This window comes from Mustela erminea, chromosome 13 (genome assembly GCF_009829155.1).
Source record: "Mustela erminea isolate mMusErm1 chromosome 13, mMusErm1.Pri, whole genome shotgun sequence".
NCBI lineage: Eukaryota > Metazoa > Chordata > Mammalia > Carnivora > Mustelidae > Mustela > Mustela erminea.
In genome coordinates this window covers 76423228-76446637 of record NC_045626.1, presented here as the reverse complement: position 1 = coordinate 76446637, position 23410 = coordinate 76423228, and the positions used below count along the sequence as shown (strand labels likewise).

The window sequence follows — 23410 nt, the reverse complement described above, 5'->3', positions numbered from 1 at the left end:
GCCAGTTAGAGGACTGTCTGGTATCCAAGACGATTAGTTTATGTCAGGTCCTCAAGTTGCCTCTGACTTGTTACCACAACAAATCATTTTGATTTCAGTGCCTGCTGGGGACTTGATTTCCTCTCATTTTTCACCCCCTTAATCTGGCTCATTTGAAATCTCTCTCAGTCATCCCGCTAAGTTAATGCCAAGAAGGGAAGGAGACATGGGGATCTGAGGTTCCCTTTGCTTGAATGTCTTATCCTCTACCGTCTCACCTTGTTGGTACCTCCCTCCCTGGATCTCTGAGCCAGCAGCCAGGAGGACCTGACCCAGCAGTTCTTTTACTGGCCCCTCTGTAGGGTCTTGCTGCCAGGGGACAGGGATGCTTTCCAGCCTGCAGCAACAGAACACTTGACCTTAATAGTCTTTTCTGGTCTTTGGATTAGAAAAGGCTTACGTTAGCATAACTTAAGAGCCACCTCAGAGACTTGAACCCTACTAAGTGACTGACCACTGTTTAGAGTGTCTAGTACCTGATGTACATTTATTCCCATCTTGTGTCTGTGGCACAAGTCAACCAGTTTTGATTCATGCCCAGGGCTGTCCCACAGAACTAGACCGATTGTCTGTATCTGGCCCAGGGGCGCCTCTCACTGATCTTAATAGTATACCCCTGTGCCCTTTCATCTCCCTATCCAAGTTACATTTGGGTTCTTGGTGTGACGGGGCTGAAGTTCTGCCCATAGTCCACCATAGTCTTGGCAGCTTTGAAGCCAACCTTAGCATCTAAGCATCTGTCTTAAATTCCCTGGAAAAACTTCTGCAGGAAATGAAGCTTCCCTGTTCCCTTCCTTTCTGGTCGCTGTTACCTTTTCCCAGTTAGGCAGCAATGAGGGAGGACCCAGCCAAGCTACAAGGAATTCTGTGAATGGAAGGCAGCAGGATTAGCTTCTGCTTGGGCTCGAGCAGCATAGAATCTCAAGACAAGGCTCATCGCTTTAGAATGTGTTTAATTTTGTCTTTTTTTTTTCTTCAGTGTTTTTAAAGAGCTCCATATATATGAACTATTCGTCATGGGACAAATTAAGTAGCCTTTGGGCTCATGTTCTGGGTTTTGACTCTTGATGAGTTACTCTGGGCCAGCATTTAGTCCTTAGAGTTGGAGCCCTTTATTTTAGCTGTGACTTAGGCCTCAGCAGTAGGGTATTGAGTCAGGCATCTGGATGGCAATGGCCTGAGGCTGTGCTAAGGGAACGCTTCTGGAGTGCTTCACAAAGCTCCCTGCTTTAAAGGATGACATCTGTGGCCTGGTCCTGGGGACACCCTGCCTGGGGCAGTGGACATCCTGACGATTAATTGGGCTCCCGACAGTGGCATCGGTTTCTCTTCCATCAGAACTCCCCACAGCTGTAGGCCACTGCCAGTGGAGTAGACGAGCTGGGGAAGGAGGGCGGGCTGCCTCCATTTTGCCTTGTTTGTTAGTTTGCCTGGGTCTCTGAGGAAGGAGGGGTCCCGCCTCCTCACCTCATCCCATTCCTTCAGTGACTCAGAGTCTCAGAAGGAAACTCTGGCTCCTGGGGCCATTTCCTAATGGTACTGTAAGCCAAGCAGCTTTGCTTCCAAGCCCACCCCTGTTTCCAAGCCCACTCCTTTCCCCTGAGCTCAGGGACAGGGATGGGCATTTTCCTCTACTTGTGTCCGAAAGGAAGGAACATCTCTCTATGGCTCACAAAAACGAAAGGAGAAGTGAGGAAACAGGAAGAGGTATGGTGGGGGCTGGGGTAGAGTCCCCTGGAGCCAAGCCCACCCAGCTAACAGAGCTGCCCAGGGCCAGTCACAACTGGCCCATGATGCTGAACTTGAAAGCTTTTTTTTGTTTTGTTTTTGTTTTGTTTTGTTTTTGGCTCCTCCAAGATGATATAGGTACATGAAGTTTAGGTTAAAGGGGTGGGGTGGGGCACTCTTTATTTTTATTTTTGTATTGTGTGTGTCACGAATTACTCTGTTCATCATTTGCTTTTTGCACTGTTTGTTCCCCTGCCTATATTTTGAGCTAGTGCTAGGACCAGGCGGCTATGCTGTAGGGAGTCTATCTAGGGTCGGGGAGGTGATGAGGGATGCCACTTAAGCCTGGAGAAAGGGAGATCTGGGCTCTTCTCCTGGATCCATGCTCTCCTAGGTTTTTAGATTTCCCAGACCCCAGCTGGCCAAAGCCAAGAGCAGATGGCCAAGATGAAGCTCCTTTTTCGGTTCAGTTTCTGGGTGGACTACACAAAGATGTCTTCTGGGGATGGGGTGAGAGTGTGAGCCTAGTTCTGATTTGGGTCAGGGGCCAGCTGGCCATTTTGGGTTTTACTCATGCTGGCTGAAACGTTGTGCCAGGAAATAATCTGTGGGACACATGTCCTCTAAACCAGATCCATTTTCCCATAAAGTCTCCGCTATGGAGGAGAAGCTGCTCAGTGGATATCTTGAATTCTGGTGACTTGAAAGATGGTTATCTTCAAGTGTCAGCGGTGTCAGACTCCCAGGGGGGCCATAGGGCCTGCAGGGCCACTGGCTGGTTTTGAGAGTGTGACCTTGTTCTCTTTTTCCCGCTGTTTGCGTAAGAGATACTGGCCTGAAATTGGGGGATCGCATTAGAGGTCAATTAAGCTTTGAAGAGATAAGGTGAAGTTTAAGTTTACCTCCCCCTTTTTGTGCCTGGAAACTGTTTAATCCAGTTTCAGAATTGTGTTTTGACTTCTTTATCTTTTTGGAGAAGCTTCTGTTTTAAGGAATTTCTCTTCCTTCTTAACCTGCCTCTGCTTTCTCCTGAGAAGGCCTGGCCATGGCTTCTAGAATCTCAGTTGAACTCCAGAAAACAACAGCAGTATTTTCCCTTTCCTAGCAGATAGACTCCTTTGTCTAGAAATTGGCTCACCTTGGGAAGTCCAGGGAAAGAGTCCACAAGTTCTCTACCCTCCCTGGAGATTGGGGCAGGACCCACCCCGGTCAGCACAGTGCCTTTTCCTCTCCTGCTCTGAGCCAGGGTGGGCATTCCCTCTAGATTCAGGTCTGGGCAGGGGTCTTACAGTCCCTGCTGTGGGGCTGCTTCCCCATCCCTCCCCCCTTACCCTTTGCTGGCTGGCTCTGACCTAATTCAAGTGTCTTCTTGCCTCGAGGAGCCTTAATGGCATCAAGTGGCAACATGTAATATTGTCCTCCATGTCTCTCCAAAGGACCTAGGAGAGCAGGTGAGCTTTCCAAAGTGAGAGACTTAACAGATGCTCCTGTTCAAAAAGAGGGAAGGAGGAGATGCTTTGGGCCTCCTCCTGCTGTGGCCCTAGGGAAGGAGCCTGGGGTAAGGCTAAGTGGTAGTGCAGAAGCAGAATCAGAAACACCTGGGATGTGTTCAGAACTCTTAGAAGTAGTCTGCTTCTCTTCTATGGAAAGATCTAATTAGGGTTCAGAGAGCTCTAAGAAAATTGCAAAGAAGCCTTAATGTTCATGCTTCAGAGAGATCAGATAATTTTTCCCTATCCGTCCGAGCTCGGACTCTTTCTGTATTTAGACCTCTCCTGGGGCAAGAGGGCTAGATTTCCTCATTTTATTAGGAGACCAGATTGGCATCAGTGGGTCAGCTGCCCAGCTAGGGCGGGTTTCTTTGTACATGGGTGGCTTGCTGCCGATCTAGTTTGTCCTTCCCCAGCTGCCTTTTGGCTCGCCTGCCTTTGGTTGCCAAATCATTTTGATAAGAGCAGATGATTTGGGGACTGGCTGGGTTGGCAGGAAAAGAGCAGAATGGATCTCTTGGGACAGTCCACCCCCCTCACCCCCCTGCCCCCCAGGAGTATAAAAACAAGGAGCCAGGATTGTGCTGGTAGCCGGGGAAACAGTAGTCCTGTTCGAGTTGGCAGGGAGGGCCCTGGCACCTCAAACATCCAGGCAGGCTTGTGAGATGGGGGCACATAGCACCAGGAGAAGCCGAACTTCATTCTCACCTCTATTTTGAGCTTCAGTGCGTTATTTCAGTATGAGGGAAAACAACAACAAACTGAAGTGTGCTTTCCGTCCTTTTAAAGGACAACTGTCGGGAAAGGAGAGCTGAGTTGCCAGGTGGGAGGGGAGAATTGGCAGGGAGATCTTGACGGCAAACCAGGAATGAGGCGTTTTTGACTCTTCTCTTCCCTGGTGTGTCATGATCCAGGGAATGAAAAGAAATTTGACCCTGGATTAGTCCCCTCCTTGGATTTTCCTTCTACCATGTTCTCACGCACTAGGACCAGCTGCCCATTCTGAGCTCAGAGCAGCCTCTTCAACGATTACTGACCTAACCTGACTTGTCAGGAAACCCATCCCGCCCCTCCAGATCGGGCCTGGCTGCTCTATTCTGTACCAAGTACTGGAGAATAGTGTCAAGTTCTTAGTAGCCCTGGTAGCTCCTAGATTCCCATCTTCTCCCTGCGGAGGTCAAACCAACCCTTCATCTGTAGCCACAACATGCATTTGCAGCAGTACAGTGAGATGTGACTGAGGGGCTTTGAACCTGGCTGGCCCGGGAAAGCAGTAGGGGTGGATAGAGCTGTCTTTCCTTCTGGGCTTTCTCCAATGTCCCTACCCTTTACATGCCCCACCCTACTCCCACCAAAAAGTAAAAAAAATCAGGATGTTTTTCACTGTCCATTGCTTTGTGTTTTAATAAACAATTTGCAGTGACACTGTTGAGATTGAGTTTGAACTTGATTGCAGAGAGATGAAGTGATGGGGTGGGAAAGGGGAAACCAAGGGGGCTCACTTGGCTGCAAAGGGCTCTCCTGTGACAAGTCTAAGGGCTTTTGCCCATTTCAGCCGGGATGTTTGGTTAAGGGAATGAAGTTCTGTAAAACTGCCTGGCCATTTCAGCCAGCAGTGCATTCAGGGAAAAATAAACAGTTGTTTTGTTTTCCACTTCACCGCTACACCAGGACATGACTGTCTCCCTCCCAGTGCACATTTTTCCCTCAGCTTCCGTGACAGCCTGTGGACAGATCAAGCCCTGGGACAGGTTTCTCTCTCTCTCTCTCTCTTTTTTTTTTGAGGGAGTGAGAGCGTATGCTTTGGGGTTGGAGTGGGGGGGAGTGAACAGGGGGAGAGGGAGAGAATCTTGAGCAGGCTTGGCGTGGGCTCAACACAGGGTTCAGTCTCACAACCTTGAGATCATAACCTGAGCCAACATCAAGAGTCAGATACTTAACCAGCTGAGCCACCCACGTACCCTAACTGCATGCTCTTTTTCTAGTGTGTTGTCAGTGTTGAGTGTTGAGTATACATTGGGAAGGGGCAGAAGGACCAAAGGATGTTTTTCCTGTAATTTACCCACCTCGTTTTACAGCTGAGGAACATGAAACTTAAAAAATTAAGTAATTTTCCACAGGCTAGTCAGTAAACAGTCAAGGCAGGCTTCAAACTCTGCCTCTGTTCTTTCTAAGGCTGTAAGGATAATTGTAGATATCCCTTATGGGGTATGAAATGGACGAGGCACAATGCCAAGCACTTACACAGATGTTAACGCCTGTTTAATCTTCAACACACCAGTTGGTATGAGCCTTTCATAGGTGAAGTGACTTGCCCAAGGCCATACAGGTAGCAAAAGACAGAGCTGGGATTTTACACCCAGACTCTGGCTCCTGATCATTACTCACTATTCTCATTACCTCTGCTTAACCCACAATGCTATGCAACTGGCTCCAGGCTCTAGAATGTACCTGCTAAATTTCCCCAGCAGCTGTGGAGGCTGCTGCTATGAAGAGAGGGCGGGAAAGTTTGGCCTTAAAGGGCAGAATTCAAGAATTCTGAGGCTAGTGTTGGTGGAGTCTGTTCTCAGGGCCCAAATAAACCAGGAGGCCCATGGAGCTTCTTTCTTAGCTCGAGCCCACCCATAACTAGAGTTCTTTACTAATTCAGACCTAGCTGTTACTATTTCAGGCAGTTTTCCATGAGCTGCCAAATGGGGGAAGAGACCTGAAGAAGCCTTGCTCTAGGGAGTTCCAGGAGGAAAACTGACAGAAGATCTTGGGCCAAGTGCTGGGGGGTTGGGTTAAACCACTCCTTGGATCCAGATCTTAATCTCGCTAAGGAAATCAGGCTCCCGGTTGGCTGGAGTTGGTGTGGTGGACCTTTCTCCATTTTTAGTACCCTGCCCCCCTCCACCTTTTACAGAGGAAGAGAGATGAGTTTTCCCCACATTTACTGGAAATCTTGTTGCTTTTAGTGGTGAGGGGTCAAGGCGGAGAGGAGGCGGAGCAGGGAGGTTCTGGAGCAGGATCGCCTCTGCTCTCTAGCAACCCGAGATGTGAGGCACCTCACTGCAGGAATCGGGGCCCAAGAGCCATAGTTTTGTGTGTTGCTGCCCATGTAGGTTAGTAAAAAAAATAACCCCACTTGATTTTCCGCTTGGCCTTGTGCTCAGACTTGCTCTTCTCGGATTCTTGCTGTTGCCTCTGGAGTCCATGTGTCGCTTTCTCAAACCCGGTCCCCAGCTCGTTTCTCCCCAGCTCTTTCCAGTCAGCATGCTCTCCCGTCCAGCTCCGTGTCTTCGTGCCCTCCACAGAGGGGTCCTGCAGAAGGGCCGCTGAAATAGGTTGGCAGAGTGACCGTTCATGAGACATACTTCCTGACACCAGCGTCGTGCTTTTCGTGGCGGTTTCTTGTCTCTTCACTACAGCCCTTGGGGAGATGTGTGACTGGCTCCACTTGCAAAGGAGGGGAAAGGAAGGCTCAGAGGGGATGGATGACCCAGGCGAAGTCCCACAGCTGGTCAGTGGCCGAGTGAGGACTGACTGGGACTGTCGAACTTCTCGCCGCCACGGGCTGTCCTTTAAGAATTGTTTGAAGGAAGGTAACTAATGATGCTGGGTGATGGTTACATGGAGGTTTATCATATCATTCCTTCTCTGGAAAAGAAAGTAACCCTTTAAGACTTACTGATACAGGAAATTCATAAACATATATTTTTTAAAGTTTCATGGGGTGCAAAATGTGAAAACTCCATCATTCTCATATCTACCTGTCTAATCCCTAGAGGATAATACAGGTGACAGTCGAATGTGTATATTTCCTTTTATATGTATTTTTTCTATATGTCCATATGCACATATTTTCACATATTATGCACACTTGCAAGTGTTTCTTCAGACTCCATTAGGGAATTACTGGGTTTAAACAGTACATGCATTTACAAATTTGAAAGTACTACCCTTCACGAGGCTCCATGAATTTTTACTCACCAATCTTGCACTGTATGACTTGGGAATAGGCCAGATATCCTTTTTGGAAACAGGTGGGTTATAAATAATAAATTAATGCTTTGTAAAAACAACCCTTAGCTAGGGAGAGTGGTGACTAGGATACTAGGAAATTACCAGCTCTCAGTCCCAGACCATAAGGCCAGTCTGCAGCCACTGACTCGAGGCATGGCACCTTTAGGAGGCAGTAGGAAGGAGGACTGAATTTCCCTGTCTTGCCAGAAAAAAGCCCTTTGATGTCTTGCTTACCTTGGCTGCACCAGCTCCAGGCCACACCTGCCTGGTCTGATCTGAGGCAGACTGCCTGGTTACCCTGGGGCTGCCCTGGAAAATAGCCCCTGTCACACTTCTTACAGTGAGGAAGATAGCCAGCTGAAGGAGAGGGACTTGCAGAGCTGCGGGGAAAGGAAGGCCATTCTTTCCACTCCAGTCTTCACCTGTCTAGCCCAGGGAAACCTTGGGGTTACTATTTAATGCAGTAGGTCTCGGTTGTCCTCTCTCCCCCAAATACAGCTTTAGTTTATGTACTTCCCAAAATTTTGTTAAAAGAGCCTTTTGATAGACCGCAGGAAGATTTGGTGAAGAGAAGCAGAGGTAGATTGGAGTTTATAGCCCTTGTTTTTCCTGCTCCTTCTGTATATGTATAATATATAAAATACATAACACTATATTATTATATATATTATATATTATATATAATACATGTACTATATTATATATGTATTATTTTTGTGTGTCTTTTCTGAAGACAGCCTTTTCCTTTTTTTTTAGCCTTTTCCTTTTAATCACAGTTCATAGGTGGCATCTGGAGAGAGTACATACAGGCCCTAACTCCCTTATATGGCAGGTTTTTTTTTTTTTTTTAAAGATTTTAATATTTATGTCACAGAGAGAGACAGTCAGAGAGGGAACACAAGCAGGGGGAGCAGGAGAGGGAAAAGCAGGCTTCCCGCTGAGCAGGGAGCCCGAGATTCGGGGCTTGATCCCATGACTCTCTCTGGCCATGACCTGAGCCGAAGGCAGATGCCTAATGACTGAGCCACCAGGCGCCCCTATATGACACTTTTTATTTAACTTTCTTTTGAAAAGAAAAGAAGTGATCAAGTGTTAAGTTGCTTTTAAATTTTAAGAGAAGCTAAGGCTACTTTGGCTTAGCATTTTCTTCCAGAGACCCTAAGATATTTTTTTAATATACGAGCAACCCATGATCTTATGCCTGCTGTGATAAAACAGAACATAAGTAGCTCTCGTGTCAAAAGTGAATACATTCCCATTTTATTTTTTTATTTTATTTTTTTTTAAAGATTTTATTTATTTGACAGAGAGGGAGATCACAAGTAGACAGAGCAGCAGGCAGAGAGAGAGGGAGAAGCAGGCTCCCCACTGAGCAGAGAGCCCGATGTGGGGCTCAATCCAAGGACCCTGGGACCATGACCTGAGCCGAAGGCAGAGGCTTAACCCTCTGAGCCACCCAGGCACCCCACATTTCCATTTGAGTTCCTTCTAATGCTCTCCTCTTCAGAGGAGTTAACACTTTAGTGCATTTCCATAATTTTTCCTTTGCAGTTACAAATATAAATCCATATATCCATGTCCTTTTTATTTTTAAACAAGTGGGATTCTGTGCCTTGTCCCCCCCCCCCCCCTTAATATATCTTTAAGGTCTCTATACTGGCATAGATGGATCTCATTCTTTTTAGCAGCTGCATAACATGAATGGATGCAACTATAATTTATTGTAATTTTTCAGTGTTACATGTGGCTTGTGGTAAACATCTTTGTGCTAAAGGATCTGAAGTTGCAGGTAAGGGGGCGGGTAATACATTTGTTATCATCCCTAGAAATGAAAGCGGGGATCCAGGTAACTAGTCGTAGTGTTCTGAGAACAAAGTTTTAGTGAGCAAGTGAGTGTGGGAAATGGCTGCAAGCTGAGCCTCTCTCCTAGTGATTCACAATTAAATAGCATATTAAAAGTTCTGGAAATTCTTCAGTAACCATTCACTGATTAGTGGTTTAAAAAGAATTGTTTGCAAAGGGAAGGACTTTAATTCTTTGTACACATCTATTAAAATTTTCCTGAACTGGGCTCCCGGGTGGCTCAGTCAGTTAAGGGTCTGCCTTTGGCTCTGGTCATGATCACAGGATCCTGGGATTGAGTCCGCATGGGGTCTCCCTGCTCAGCGGAGAGTCTGCTCCTCCCTCTACCCCTCCCCCTGCTCATGATCTCTCATTCTCTCAAATAAATAAAATCTTTATAAATAAATAAATAAAATTTCCCTGAATGGTTTGGTAAATGCCACCCAGTGGTAATCTCTCTAAGATAGGGCGACATTTAGATAGGAACTTGGCCTTACACTGTTCCACTAGGCTGGGCCTCCCTGGGTGGAGTCAGGTTTGGATTTTGTTCAGGAACTGGGCTAGGCCTGTCAGCCCCGCCCAAGCCCCTTACATAAAGTGAGAGGGACTCAGCCAGGCCCGGCAAAAACCAAGTCTTGAAGCTGGTCTCAGGGGAAAGGGGTGGAGTTTCACTCTGATCAGTCTGGCTGAGAGGTGATACCTGACCTAGCAGATGCAGTACAACATTTGGACCCAGGTCTTTAACACAGAAGATTGTTGGCCCAGAATGTCTAGAGAAGGAGCCACTTGGGGTGTGAGAGGGCAGCCTGAACCACCCTCCATCTGCCTGCCCAACCCCCTGGTCCACCTACTCCACTTAGTGAAATTGTGATTAACTTCCAGGGTTCTGTGCAGATGTTACCTCTGTGAAACCTCTTCCATTGGGTCAGACCACTCCTGTGTGTTCTGCACCATTGCTGTACCTCTGTTAGAGCAATTAGTTAGCAGTCTGGTTCATCTTCTAGTTCATTCATGCTGGGCTGGTCAAGAGGAGTGTCCACATAATGAAATCTGTACTTCACAGTCTTCCCCAACAAAGGGGTGCTCCTTCATAGCAGGGCATTCCTTCACTCACTCATTCAGTCCTATTGAGCACCAACTGTGTCAGACATGAACTCTACGGCCAGACTACAATAGTGAATAAGGTGGACCTAATCCCAGCCCTGGTTCATATTCTCATATTTCTTGTAGTCTAACCTGATGTCTAGCTCAAAGCCTGACACAGTAAGGTTTAGAAATGGTAATCTAATTGGGAAGCCGCTGTTGCATAGCAAGCACTTGTTTTAACTTTTGTGCTAAAGATCAGAAAACATTTCCTCAAGATGCCTTGTCTAGTTTACATGACAAAGTCATTTGACTATATGAAATATTTTAAAGACATTTGGGGTGATCTTGGGGGGTCTGATGGAGTCTGATGGGTTGGCACCCGCGGCCACTAGGGCTCACACCTGGCGGGGACCGAGTGGGCAGAGCAGGCGGCTGGCCCCTGCCCGCAGGCCCCGCCCCCGCCCCCACCCCGCCCCGCCCCCGGGTGCCCCTCGGGGCCCCGCCCCCGCTCTCCATAGTTACGGCGCTGCGGAGGCGGCGGCCATCTTGGCGGCGGAGAGATGAGCGGGTCGAACCCTAAGGCTGCGGCCGCGGGGTCGGCGGCTGGGTCTGGGGGACTGGTGACCGGCAAGGAAGAGAAGAAGAAGACTGGCGGCGGCGTCCTGAACCGACTCAAGGCGCGGCGGCAGGCGCCCCACCACGCGGCAGAGGACGGCATCGGGGCGGCGGTCACGGAGCAGGAGCTGTTGGCTCTCGACACCATCCGGCCCGAGCACGTCCTTCGCCTCAGCCGGGTCACCGAGAGTGAGTGCCCGCCCGACCGCGCCCTACCCTCGCACCGGGCCCCGGGCCCCTTGTCGTTTTCAGCGGAGCCGGCCGCTCGCCACCTGACCGGCCCGGGGGACCACCCAGGCCCCCTCAGCCGGCCAGGCCGCGTCGCCCGGCTCTTAGACGGGCCAGCTCGGTGCTCCCCACTCTTACCCAGACCTGGTTGGAAAGGGGTTCGCCTTGAGCTTGACCGCGCTCTCCTGTGTCCGGCCACGCCAGGCTCCTCATGGGCGGGTCCCAGCTGGGCCTCCAGGCCGGGCCGTTCTCCTCCTAAGCTGGATCCCTTTGGGTAGGGAGCCCCCTTAGCTTAAGGGGAGCCTCCTGAACCTGGTTAAGTGGGACCGTTGCCCCCTTGTCCTGGGAGACCCTCAGGTACCAGTGAACTTCCTGCTCAGCCAGGCTCCCTCAGCCTGCCCACTCCCAGCCTGTGCAGCCTCTGCCGGCCCAGACCTCTACCTGCTTTCTCTGCCTTTCCCTCCTCCCCATCCCCTGACAGGCCCCTCTCCAGCCTTCCTTGGCCCCCTTACTCCTTTGGTCCCAAGCCTTGCCCCTTTGTGTGCAGGGGTGGGGGGCCCTTTCCTTCCTCAAACATATTGCCATGGCATTTCATGCAGAGTGAAAACTGCCACATTAGAAAATATGTAATGAAGTTTCAGTTTATGTACCCAGGCCAAAATGTGACTCCGGCTTTTGACACCTGTTCTAGTAAATTAAGAACGTGTCAGGGTTTAAGAAATGCATTTCTTGCCCGAAATGCAACCATCGCACAGGGTTTCATTGATAATAAGGAAGGCTGGGAAGAAATACATTGCCCACCCCCTGTCTTGGCTCTCCTCCCTATTCGTATTCTCTCCCAAGCCAACCCCGACTTGCCGCCCTTTTCCTTGCTGCCATTTCCCCCCTCCCTGGTTAAACCCAGCTTGCTTTAGCTGTTGGGGCAGGGGGCGGGGGGCGGGGTGGTGGTGGTGGTGGGGAACGCTGCTGCTCAAGTGTACCTCAGGTAGCTGGTGGTAGTTCCTGTGATTTGGCCTGTCCTTTGCATGCCTGAGTATATCTTTAGAAGGTCTTGCTAATCAGTTTACTGAAACATTGTGAAAACGCTACTTCTGTTCTGTCCCCATTTTCATTTGGGGCTCTGAAGGTCCGGAAGTGCTCAGCACCTCAGCATTCTAGCCTCCTGCTTTCTCCTGATACCAAGGGTGAATTGGGCCATTCTAATGCCTGGCCCTACGTGGCATTCTCAGTGGACTCTCAGGTGTAGGAGCTTGGGGTTGGTACTTGTGCTCAGACTCACCCCAGAAGACTACTGGAGAAAGCCACAGGTCAGAGTCGGTGACCTCTGGATTTTGTTCATGTCTGTTCCATTGAACAAGTTATTTATTGAATACCCTCGAAAGGTGCAGAACCCATCTCAGTCTTTTTAGGATTTAGAGATCATCAGCGGCTTTAAAGTTTGCCATATTACTGGAGAGACAGCTTTGTAAAATGTGGAACAGCTAACACAAGCGAACAATGTAAGAAAAAGTGCTCAAATGAGTTGTGGAGAAGATGCTATCAGGAGTTGTCTTAGAAAGAAATCAGGGAAGTTTTCTATGATGGGTATCATGTTGATAAGCTGCTCAGGTAGTCACGGGTTCCACTGCACTTTGGCCCAGTGTCCTTCCAGCAGATCTGCCCTGTCACCCGTGTAGGTATGGCCCACCGCCTGATTTTGTGAAGTCCACAAGCTAAGAATGGTTTTTACATTTTTAAATAGTAGAGGGGGAAAAAAGATCTCAGCACACGTGGTTATATGCAATTTATATTTCAGCTTCTGTAAATAGTTTTATTGGACTACAGCCATACTCATTTATATTTGCAGGTTGTCTGCAACTGCTTTTTGCTGTGCGATACGGCTGGCAGACAGGCACTATATTGGCCATTAGATCGGCATAAAGTTTTCAAATGGATTTGTAAAAAAATTCTGTCCTTAAAAAAAAGTTAATAGATCATGGAAGCTTTGTAGGCCATTTTTGGGGGTGTTTCCAAAGGAAGCCCCCTTAAGCTTCCCTGTCTCTAAAAGTGTTACGATACTATTTCATCCCATCCAAATCCATGCTCTTTTTTTCTTTCTTCAGTCCCCTTACTCTTGTCACACAACTTTTGCTAATAACATAAGAGGAAGTTTTGGGGTGTATTTTAAGTGAATTGTGTAAGAAGAAAAACCCTGAGTTTGCTTCAAAACTTAAGAAAGAAGGAAATGGTAGTTTTGGAGGGCTATTTAACAGCGTTTGTCTCTTATTTTCAGATTATTTATGTAAACCTGAGGATAACATCTACAGTATTGATTTCACTCGTTTCAAAATTCGAGACTTGGAGACAGGGACAGTGCTCTTTGAGATCGCCAAACCCTGTGTTTCAGGTAGGCCTCAGTATGGTCGCCCCCTCCTTGAGAATGTCTCCGAGGCTCTCGGCTTCCATCTGTGAGAGCCATTGCGTCCACCGGCTTGGACTCCAGCATGTCTGCGGCCAGGCCTCCTCCTGAAGCCTGGCCTGTCGGCCCTGCTGATCAGAAGCACTGAGAGAGGCTGGTATTTGTTGAGTATGTACCCTCTGCTGGTTGTACACGTGTTTCTGTTTGCATCGGGCTCTCTAATCCTCCCATTTCTGGGAGGAGCTATTTTTCCCATTTTACAGGTAAGGAAACTGAGGCCCAGAATTTCCGAGTGACTTTCCCAAGGTCCTGTGCTTGTTCATCTTACCATGTTGCCTCCACTTAGCAAAGGAAACATTGGAATTAAAGTAGAATGAGGAAAGATTCCCCTGAACCTTGGTTCCTGGGGGTGCTGGAAGGATGATGTTGAGAGTCCCAGGCCAGGCTCCCCGTCTTCTCCATCGCTTTCCTCCTATTTCCCTGTAAGTATAGTTTGGGTTTTAATCTTCACCATTTTCTGGTGACTAGAAAGCCCAGACCTATGAACTACTTGGGATTCCTTAAATTAGCTTTGAATAGATGCTTCCGGTGCTTGTGATGTAGCCCCAGGGTGACTCATTCCTGGCCAAGGGACCTCATGTCTGTCTTGGAGCTCATCACCGGAGACGGAGCACCCTCTGGTGTTCGTTGTTAGAACTCCAGCACAGATGACTCCAGAGTATTCACTGAAGTCTGTATTCATAATTTTTTTTGCGAAGCTCTTCTCATCTGATTTGCTGCTCAGAAAGAGCCTGTAAATTTGGTGAAGCAGGTATTAGTATCCTGCATGGGTCAAAAGGCTTTCCTGAGAAGGTCTCAGCTCAGGTTCATTGTACAGCCAAGGCTGCAGCTCCAGCCCCATCCGGCATCCTTTATGCTCTCATAATCTAAAGCTGACCGAGGCACCCCACGACTCCAGCTGGTGGGGACTTAGCTGGAGTTGGGAGGATCAGGGCCAGCCAGCTTCTTTCTGGTGATGTGGCGTTCACATCTCTGGGTGACACGTCCCAGCACTTTGGACGTTTCAAGGACCCCAGGGCCGCTTCAGGTGTGTAGACTCGGTTTAGACGGGGCCCGTAGTAGTCATTTAAGTATAAAATTGAACTGTCTCAAGACAGTCCGCTGCAGATCTTGATTTTCAACTTTTCCAGTCTTTACCTTTAAGAACTTGATTCACTTAGAGTATGCTCCCACCAAATTGTAACCTCCTGCTGCACTCGTTCTGAGGAGTTTGAATCCCTGAGAAGATTTGGTCTGATTTTCTCCGAATCACGTTGTTGGAACGAGGATGCTCCAGGGGCTGGCTCTGAACCCCTGCTCAGTGTTGCCCATATGCTCTTGGGGTTGTCATAGGTGGAGATGTTTGGGACTAAAAGATAAGTTGCACCCACGTTCAGCCTATACCTGGAGAAAATACTTTTGCTGGATACTGGATGGCTACTACCTGTTTTTCACATTTAGAATGGTTCTCTGGCTCATTTTACAGAACTTCCAGTTTCTGGGTTCCGGAATGGGCTAGAGTCACCCTCATTCAGGTCCCGCATTTTGGTCCATTGCCCATCAGCCTCGCTGTTTCCCAGGTAGTTGGTGTTAGACCTGGCGTGGCCTGTAGCAGGCTTTACAATATCCCAAGTCTGGAGGCCAGTTTCTTGCACTTAAATAACAAGAGTATTTCTAGGGGTTGTCTTTGCTGCCTGTCAGAAATTTTTGCATTCTTTGAATTGGCCTTTTGACGAGTTTCAACCTTTATAGTCTTATTCTTCTGGTTGGCAGCTAGCAGTGCCCCTCGTCACCAGCAGACCTATCTGTATGCTGTCCACCATTCCAGGGGCCTAGCCCCTGGCTTGTATTCCAGGCTGGCTGCCTTAGGATATGGCCCAGACCCCTAAGCTACATAAAAGGTGAATAGTTTAGTGTTTGAGAACAAGCTTCGAGTCCCTGGGTTCAAATCTCTGCTTCCTCCATTTACTATTTGGGAGACTGTGGACGTATGACTTAACGTCTCTGAGCTTCTGCGTCCTGATCTGTAACATGGAGATGATGATGACACCCCACAGGGTTGTTCTGAGGACCCTGGGAAGTGATCAGCACAAGGCCTGGTCTGTAGCAAAGGCGCAGTCGATATTGGCCGTCCTGCTGTGGGTGTTAGTACTGTCCATTGGTTGTGCTGTTGGGACCAGTGGTGCCGAGACCGTACACTCAAGTCGCTGTGTTCTCTTTCAGACCAAGAGGAGGAGGACGACGAAGGTGGAGACGTGGATATCAGCGCAGGACGTTTTGTCCGCTATCAGTTCACACCAGCCTTTCTCCGCCTCCGGACAGTCGGGGCGACGTGAGTACCAGTATTTCTGGAGGGGAGAACACTTGCTTGTCCACAAAGAATGTTCTCGGTTGGGTTCTGGATTGGCTTTAGAGAAGGGAGGAGGGAGGAGGCCAAGCGGGGCTCACAAATTTTTATTTTGCAGAGTGGAGTTCACAGTGGGAGACAAACCTGTGTCGAACTTTCGGATGATCGAGCGGCACTATTTCCGGGAACACTTGCTGAAAAACTTTGACTTCGATTTCGGCTTCTGCATCCCCAGCAGTAGGAACACTTGTGAACATATTTATGAGTTTCCCCAGCTTTCAGAGGATGTCAGTATGTATCGCTTGATTTCTGTACCATTCTAGAGTCTTAGGGCTGGAAGGAACAAACCTTGGAGTCCTGTCTGGTCCAATGTCCTCATTTGGCAGAGCAGGGAGGCGGTGACAAGACGCCTTTCTAGGCATTTGACCTCAGGCTTCTCATTCCCTAGCACTCCTGTCTAGGGTTTCAAACTCTGCCTGTATGGGAGCATCGAAGGTTTTAATAATGCAGGCTGTCATTTGCAATGATGTGGATGGAACTAGAGGGTATTGTGCTGAGCTAAATAAGTCAATGAGAGAAAGACAGTTATCATATGATCTTCCTGATATGAGGAATTTGAAAGGCAATGTGGGGGGTTGGGGGGTGGGAAGGAAGAAATGAAACAGGATGGGATCGGGAGGGAGACAAACCATAAGAGACTCTTAATCTCACAAAACAAACCGAGGGTTTCCAGGGGAGGCAGGTAGGGAGAGGGCGGTTGGGTTGTGGACATTGGGGCGGGTATGTGCTATCGTGAGTGCTGTGAAGTGTGTACGCCTGATGATTCACAGACCTGTACCTCTGGGGCTAATAATATAGTACATGTTAAAAAAAATTAAAAAAAAAAAAACCAGTTGGAAATCCATTTACACGTGCCCCCAAAGGGGAAAACATTATTCACTGAATCAAAAGGACTGTCTGTGGAAAAAAAAAATAGTAATAATGGAGGCTGTTTGCTTTAGGTGCCTGCTGGAGGAAAGGGGTGACTGAGGGAGAGGAGGGGAGGCCCCTGACCATCCCTGGGCCTAGTGTTAGCTAGAGCACCTCTCCAAGCCTCTGGTTTTTCACTGTGTTCTGGTCATTCGCTCCTGCCTGGCACTCTTTGTTTGCCCTCCCCTTCCTCCTTCGTCAGGGGGAAAAGTGAAGCCGGGCGCTAACTAGAATCAGAGGGCTTCCTCATCCTCTGCTGTCAGAATAGACCTGCAGGAAATGGGGAATTATTATGGAGTTTGGAGCAGCAGGAGTGGCCGGATGGAAGCCGTGTCTTAGGAAGAGTTAATCCTGTAGTTCTGGGGAGGAAAAACTGGGGAGGCACCAGAGTGAGAAGCTGAAGAAAGGGAAGAGGTGGACTCATGGAGAGAAAGATCAGGCTTTATCATTCCTGTGACTGGTGGAGCGCGCTCAGCGTTCTCGTTGGTAACTAGCGAAAATGGCTGCAGAACAATGAGACTGTGAGCAGGATCCTGTGACTAGTTGGGGGAGTTTGGCTGAATTGTAGGGAAGGATCTACACACACTGACTGGTTTTCTCAGAATCCCAGATCCTTAAAACGGTTACATTACGAGAACCAGAATATTCTTCACTCACACTGATGGTGCTGTTTCCAGATAAAACAAGGATTGCCGACGTGGGGCCAGCTGTTTATGACTGCAGCTGACCCTGCTCCCCACACTGGGCCAGGAGCTGTAGACAGCTTGCAAGAAAGGATTGTGTATATTGTTTCCAGTTTTTATCCAAGGCAGTAGGACTTTTCTTCTTGAAACCAAATATGCTGAAAAAGTGTGGAGGTCAATAATCTGGATATAAACCAAATAACTTCAGCCTCAGTGGGTTCAAAGGACTTTAAACAGTCTGTTTCATCTTTTGAGAATTGTGGTAAACAAGCATGTTTCCTCCAGAGGAACCAGAATAGCACGTGATCATTAACTCAGAACGATCAGAGGTAGTGACTGTTCATTGTCTTGACTCTCTGTTATGCCTGAAGACATCTGGGCAGTTGCCTGAGCAAACAGAAGATTTAAATCTGGATCCCAAGATAGCAGGTCTTTCGAGGGATCATTTGCGATTTAGTATGCCGAGCCATGCCTGTTAAAGGCTCCTCACCTGTGGTCCCCCCGCACTCATGCACACCTAGGCTTCCTTTGGTTGTCAGCAGAGCCCCAGGAAGGGGGCCCCATGAGGCACAGCTTGTGGAATTTGGACCAGAATGTCTATAGGTGGGGGACAGACCAAAGTACTGAGTAAACAGTCTTTGATGGTCCATGTTGGCAAAAGGACGATCCTGTTTCCCTGGGGTTCTGACGAAGGGCCGGAGATGCCCCGGGAGTGCCACATCAGGGTTGCTTGCATCCTTACGTTGAGGTGGGTATTGTGTTTCATCTGGGGGCCTCTGTGGCTCTCTGCAGCTGTCCAAGGCAGGCTTATGAATTATTATTGTGGTTTTTCCCACCTAGCCCAGGGGGCGGACTCACACGTGTGTTCTTGCTGTTTCCCTTTCTTTGACTTGCAGTTCGTCTGATGATTGAAAACCCCTATGAGACCCGCTCTGACAGCTTCTACTTTGTCGACAACAAGCTGATAATGCACAACAAGGCCGACTATGCCTATAATGGAGGCCAGTGACCGCTGCAGGAACAGACGGGGAGGTGCTTTGCTGTGGCTCAAGGTCCTGGCACACAGAGGCGGTTGAACCTGCTGTTCCTCAGCACACGTCTGGAGCCTGGTCCCAGGAAGCCAGGACTGGGGTGGTAGTTTCCTGCGCTCAAGAGAGGTGCCAAGCAGTGCTGTGTTTTCTTCCCCAGTATTTTTTCTTCCCTTTTCCCTGCCCTGTAGGTCACAGAGGTACTAGAGTAAAGAATTAGGGTCAGTCTCCTGGAGTCCAGAGAAGAAAGAAAGCAAGTTTGTTTTCCTGTTGTCCTAGTTGCCTGCTGGTTGTGCTGGTGAGCCTGGGTCTCTGTGGTGTAGCTGCGTCAGGGTGAGGAGGCTCTGGCCACCTCCTGGCTCAGGGGCTTCTCTGTAGGATCCTGGGCTCAGCGAGAAGCTGAAACCGGGCCTCTTCTAGGCGCTTCCTCCTCTCACAGTGCTGCTGTCAGCATAGTCTGACCTCAGCTTGTGTGTAGTTCTACAGCAACTGGAAAGAGGGTGGTGGAGTGGCGCCAAGAGTGGGGGCGCTGGGGGCCGCTAGGGCTGCCAAACTGAAAGGTCTGTGTCCTGGCGAGGCCTGCTTCTCTGTCGGACTTCTAGGATCCTCTACCAGCCCTCCTAGGGACACGCTGAGGTTTTAGCCTGGCCGTGCCTTCCTGTTGCCCATCTTGGAGGACAGATGAGTTTGCTCTGCTTGTCCTGGCTCTTACTTCCGAGTATCTCCTGAAATAGACCATCGGTTTTGTGCTCTTAGAACAGTAGGATCTCTTGAGGCCGCAGCAGGCCTTGTATTTTGTGTTTTGTTTTGTTCCCCAATTTTCTTTTGGGGAGGTTTTATAAGAGGACCACGGTGTTCCCAGCATATGTGATGTGTGGTTAGACTTCTGATAGTATTAAAGAGGCACCTGGGGCTAATCTGGCTCATGTTGGGGCCCGGGATAGTTACAGACCAGCAGCTGCTTAAAGAAGGGATTTGATTTTCCCTACACAGGAGACCCTGCAGGATTGGCTTTCGATGCGGACTTGCCTCTGAAACTCTGTAGATTTCTTATTTAGGAGGGTTTTCCTGTCTGCCATTCTCCTGAGGTAATTTCTGGGACCATCCTGACAGGTCAGATCTCAGTAACGCATATTCTGATCCTTCCTACTGCTAGCTGGGAATGCTTTCGGGTGTTTGGAAAGGGTGGACGAAGTAGCCCAAGGTGGCTCTCAGAAGGAGTTCTCAGAAAACCTTCCTCGCACTTCTCGTGGGCTGCTTTTGTCCTCATACCCTTCCTGGATGGCTTCTTACCACCTCCGTGCCTCCCGGTTGTCTGACTGGGGGGCTGACCCTCTGATAAGATTGTTGCTGTGGCCGGGGCTTCGCATTGATAGGAGGGGCCCGTGTGTGTGGTCCTAGTCCCTGTGAAGCATCAGAGTAGCCGAAGGAGAGCAGTCTCCCAAGGTGCTGGGGACAAAGGCCACACGGGGCCCAGGATAGAAGGGCCGGCGCTTGGCTGCAGAAGCCTCCCATGCATTCACTAACCAGTGTTGCTCCCTCTGTGGATTCTAGAGTGTGAGTGGCCTTGAACCTGGGCCCAGTGCTGTGTCCCAGCCAGAGTCTGGGCTGTGCCAGGTGCTGGCGGCTCTCTCGCTGGGAAAACCCTTCCCCCTGTGTGCTGGCACTGGATCCAGCCACTGAGGGAGGGAAGAGACCAGGCACCCTGTGCACGCTTTCCTCATGGCCAGACCAGGTGACTCTCAGAACTGGAGTCCACTACAAATCCAGGTGCCTTACTGTGGCTCTGCCGTGCTTGCTGCTGGGAAGAGCTGCATTGTCCTCCCTCCCTCCCCGTCTATGGATGGACATCAGTATTGCCTCCTTCCCTGGGTCTCCCTGTGGCTCCTCTAGCCGATTTGTCTGTGCTTACTGAGCTTCAGAGTCACCCCCTCTCTGTGGGACAGTAGCCTCATTGGGAGATTTGCTACTCTTTGACATTTAATTATCTAGGATGTGGTTTCCGGAGCTGTCCAGAGCTCCGCTCAATAGCGTGTGTCTTGGAAATGTGTCCCAGGGCAGACCACGGTCTTGTGGACTAGTGGGCCATCTCTTACATGCAGTGTTTGCCATTGCTATGGGGAGGGCAGGGGAGGCAGGCATTCTGGCTTGAGCAGTGCTCTATCCTCTTCCCCATTAGCTTGCCTTGGTCTCCCTGGAGACCATCTTGAGGCCTTGTGCTCCCTCTCTGCCCAGGAGGACAGGGATATGCCTTCGGGTCCAGGAGGTCTGTCTGGTGTTCTGTACCTGGTAGTCTGGGTTCTTGTGTCTCAGTATTCAAGAAATCTCGAGAAGCATCACCTAACCAGGGTGAGTTTGGAATTCAAGCTTTTGGACCTGACCTGGGGAGAGACTTGGAAGTCCTCCTTTCTCTGAAAGTAGCTGAAGCAGTCAAGTTGAATCTGGAGGCCATGTTAGTAAGGAATTGGGCCTTTTGAGAGTAGTTGTCTGGGGATGCTACAGGGGGAAGGGGAAAAGTGACCTGCAGGGGAGACCGTGCCTCCTGTTCGGAGCTGGCATCTGAGTGGCAGCTCCTGGAGGGCAGGTCCTGGAGGGATATGTTCCAGCAGCCTGGCAGGCCCTCCCGGTGCCACGGGGCCGCGTGCCTGCACCTCTTCTTCCGCAGTCCTGCTCCTGTCCCTCTGCCTTGGAATCTCCAGGAAGAACATCTCTCTTTTCCTGTGGAGCCTTTGGGCTGTGATGCCCTTCTTGCTTCTCCAAAGAAGATCCCTGTTGATTTCATTTTGTCCTTAAAGAGCTGACAGAAGAAATAACCAGTAAAAGTAGTTGTGGGCTAAAGTAGGCCGTCCTGTCCTTATGTGTTAGCTCAGTGGTACCTTGAGAGAAAGCAGCATTGGGGGGCCTGCAGAACTCCAGAAAGACACCTCCAGCCTTTGGGCCGTCTGGTTCTCCAGCAGGGGCAGTGATTTAGGGAAGGTGGGGCTAACTGTAGACTGGTGATTCTTGAAATGGCAGTGACGGGAAATCGTCAGCTTTTCCAGTTGAAGTGGAATTGGTTTCTGGGCTGGATTTAATAGGCGGTGTGTAACAGACAAGTTGGGGGGAAGTCTTGCCTTAGTGTGTCCTGCCATCCCCAAGAGGCTGCCAGGGTACTCTTTTTTTTTTCTTTTGTCAAGTCACTTTCTTTTGGTGGCTCTTGTCACCATGATGGCAGTGAGGTCTGGGGACTGGAGACAGTCTGTCCCCAGAACCACAGCACGGATTCCTTGCCGGGGCCCAAGCATTCCGGATGCAGAGGCTGCTGCGGTCCCTGCTGAGTGCCTGCTCGTCTCGCTCATCGTTTCTTCACATTCCATGTCACAGAACATCTGTGCCCCAAGCAGGTTCTGGTGGAGGCGGATTTAACCCCTTGTTTCACAAAGGATCATGTAAAGTCATTGAAGTTGTGAAAGTCTATTTTTTTTCCCTGTAAATCTATTTTTCACAGAATATAAGAAATGTCAATGACCGGATCTGTCCTCCCTCCTCTTTCCCCTTCACCTAAGATCTTCATTCCAGTTTGTATTGTCTTTGTGTCCAGAGTAAACTAGGTGACTTATTTGTACAAAATGTTATTTTGCCACAAGAGACAGTAATAAAAGATTTTCACAGTACGTGCCTCTTCTCTTGTCATCTGGGTCCTGTGGGTTGCTGGAGGGAGCAGGTATGGGGTGGAGGTGGGCTTTGAGTTTCTTTACACGACCTTTCTGTAAATCAGGAGTATAGCTGATTTGTAGGATCATCAAGGAACAGTACTGGGCTCTAGGTTTAATATTGTTGATTTTTTTTTTTTTTTAATTTATTTGACAGAAAGTACGCACAAGCAAGGGGAGCAGCAGGCAGAGGGAGAGGGAGAAGCAGACCTACTCCAAGTAGGGAACCCAACCTGGGGCTCCATCCCAGGACTCTGAGACCATGACCCGAGCCAAAGGCAGACACTTAACCAACTGAGCCACCCAGGTGCCCCTTTTTGCTTTGTTTTGCTGGGGGGGCTTTGAGAAATATGTAATTTTAACGTTAGGGTTATTGTGTCCATTTACTGGTAGAACTCCCCTGGTTTAAGCTACATCAGGACGAACATGCAGCTTTATCACCCCATCACGGTCATGATCCAGGGCTGCTGTTTCACCCCGCCAAAGTTCCCTCAAAGGCCAGTTCCCTTGAAACCATTATCTGGTTTCTGTCTCTACAGGGAAATTGGCATACTTTTAATATAAAACTAACACTGTTGTGTAGGGTGACAATACACTGTTAAAGTAAGTCTGGTTTGGATGGTCTGTGGCAGCGGAAGCAGTCATTGGCTGGTGTCCTTTCCCTGATTTCCCCTTCTGCCTTTTCCTTCTTGCAGGGCTTGGGGCAGGGCAGCAGAGAGGTAAGTAAAGCCTTGGAGCATTAGCCAACCACAGCCATCTGCTTGGGTCTTAAGTACTGTGGATTTAGAGGCTTGCTTTTAAAATGAGAGGTAACATATTAAGGGCTTTGCTGCATCTTTTTATTGATCTCGGGGAGGAGAGCAAGGTCTTGGAAGACAAATTTTGGCGTGAGTGTCAGTGCTGGGGACGGGAGCCTTGCAGAGCTACAGAGGCATAAAGACAGAGATAGAGGGATGCCTGTTAGGGTGGGGAAGTCTGACTCAGGCTTGTGCTGAGGGAAGACCCTTGTCAGGGCACCGAAGTTTCCAGTTTCCTGGGGAGGGTGAAGGGGTCTTGACAAGGATGCCAAGGACCAAATGCTTGGGGGCAGTGCCTGGTGCTTCCAAATTGGCTCTACCCCACAGGTGGGGGGACAGATGGGACTCCAGTGGAATGAGGGTGACACTTCTGCCCCACCTGCACAACTTTTGGAGAAGAGAGATATCCCATCCCAGGCAACCC

At 49.3% G+C, this 23410-nt stretch overlaps 1 protein-coding gene and 1 long non-coding RNA gene across 2 annotated transcripts; one reads left to right on the top strand and one right to left on the bottom strand.

Moving 5' to 3' along the window:
* Positions 1 to 4679: 4679 nt before the first annotated feature.
* Positions 4680 to 10632, bottom strand: LOC116571318. Its single transcript, XR_004277837.1, has 3 exons — positions 10006 to 10632; positions 7497 to 7688; positions 4680 to 6896 (listed from the first exon to the last, which is right to left on the bottom strand). It is a non-coding gene; the product is annotated as an uncharacterized LOC116571318 (long non-coding RNA).
* Positions 10633 to 10699: 67 nt separating this feature from the next.
* Positions 10700 to 22150, top strand: UNC119B (unc-119 lipid binding chaperone B). The gene is made up of 5 exons (XM_032309084.1): positions 10700 to 10994; positions 13306 to 13419; positions 15694 to 15802; positions 15936 to 16108; positions 18366 to 22150. Exons 1-5 carry the CDS (start codon positions 10751 to 10753, stop codon positions 18476 to 18478), a joined length of 753 nt encoding a protein of 250 aa, XP_032164975.1. The 5' UTR covers positions 10700 to 10750; the 3' UTR covers positions 18479 to 22150.
* The last annotated feature ends 1260 nt before the right edge of the window (positions 22151 to 23410 follow it).

Excerpts from the sequence above, each read along its gene's own strand:
- UNC119B (XM_032309084.1), top strand. The coding sequence starts at position 10,751 with ATGAGCGGGTCGAACCCTAAGGCTGCGGCCGCGGGGTCGGCGGCTGGG. Across the intron at positions 15,803-15,935 it reads CTCCGGACAGTCGGGGCGAC|AGTGGAGTTCACAGTGGGAG; the intron begins GTGAGTACCAGT and ends TTTATTTTGCAG. Across the intron at positions 16,109-18,365 it reads CCAGCTTTCAGAGGATGTCA|TTCGTCTGATGATTGAAAAC; the intron begins GTATGTATCGCT and ends TTTGACTTGCAG.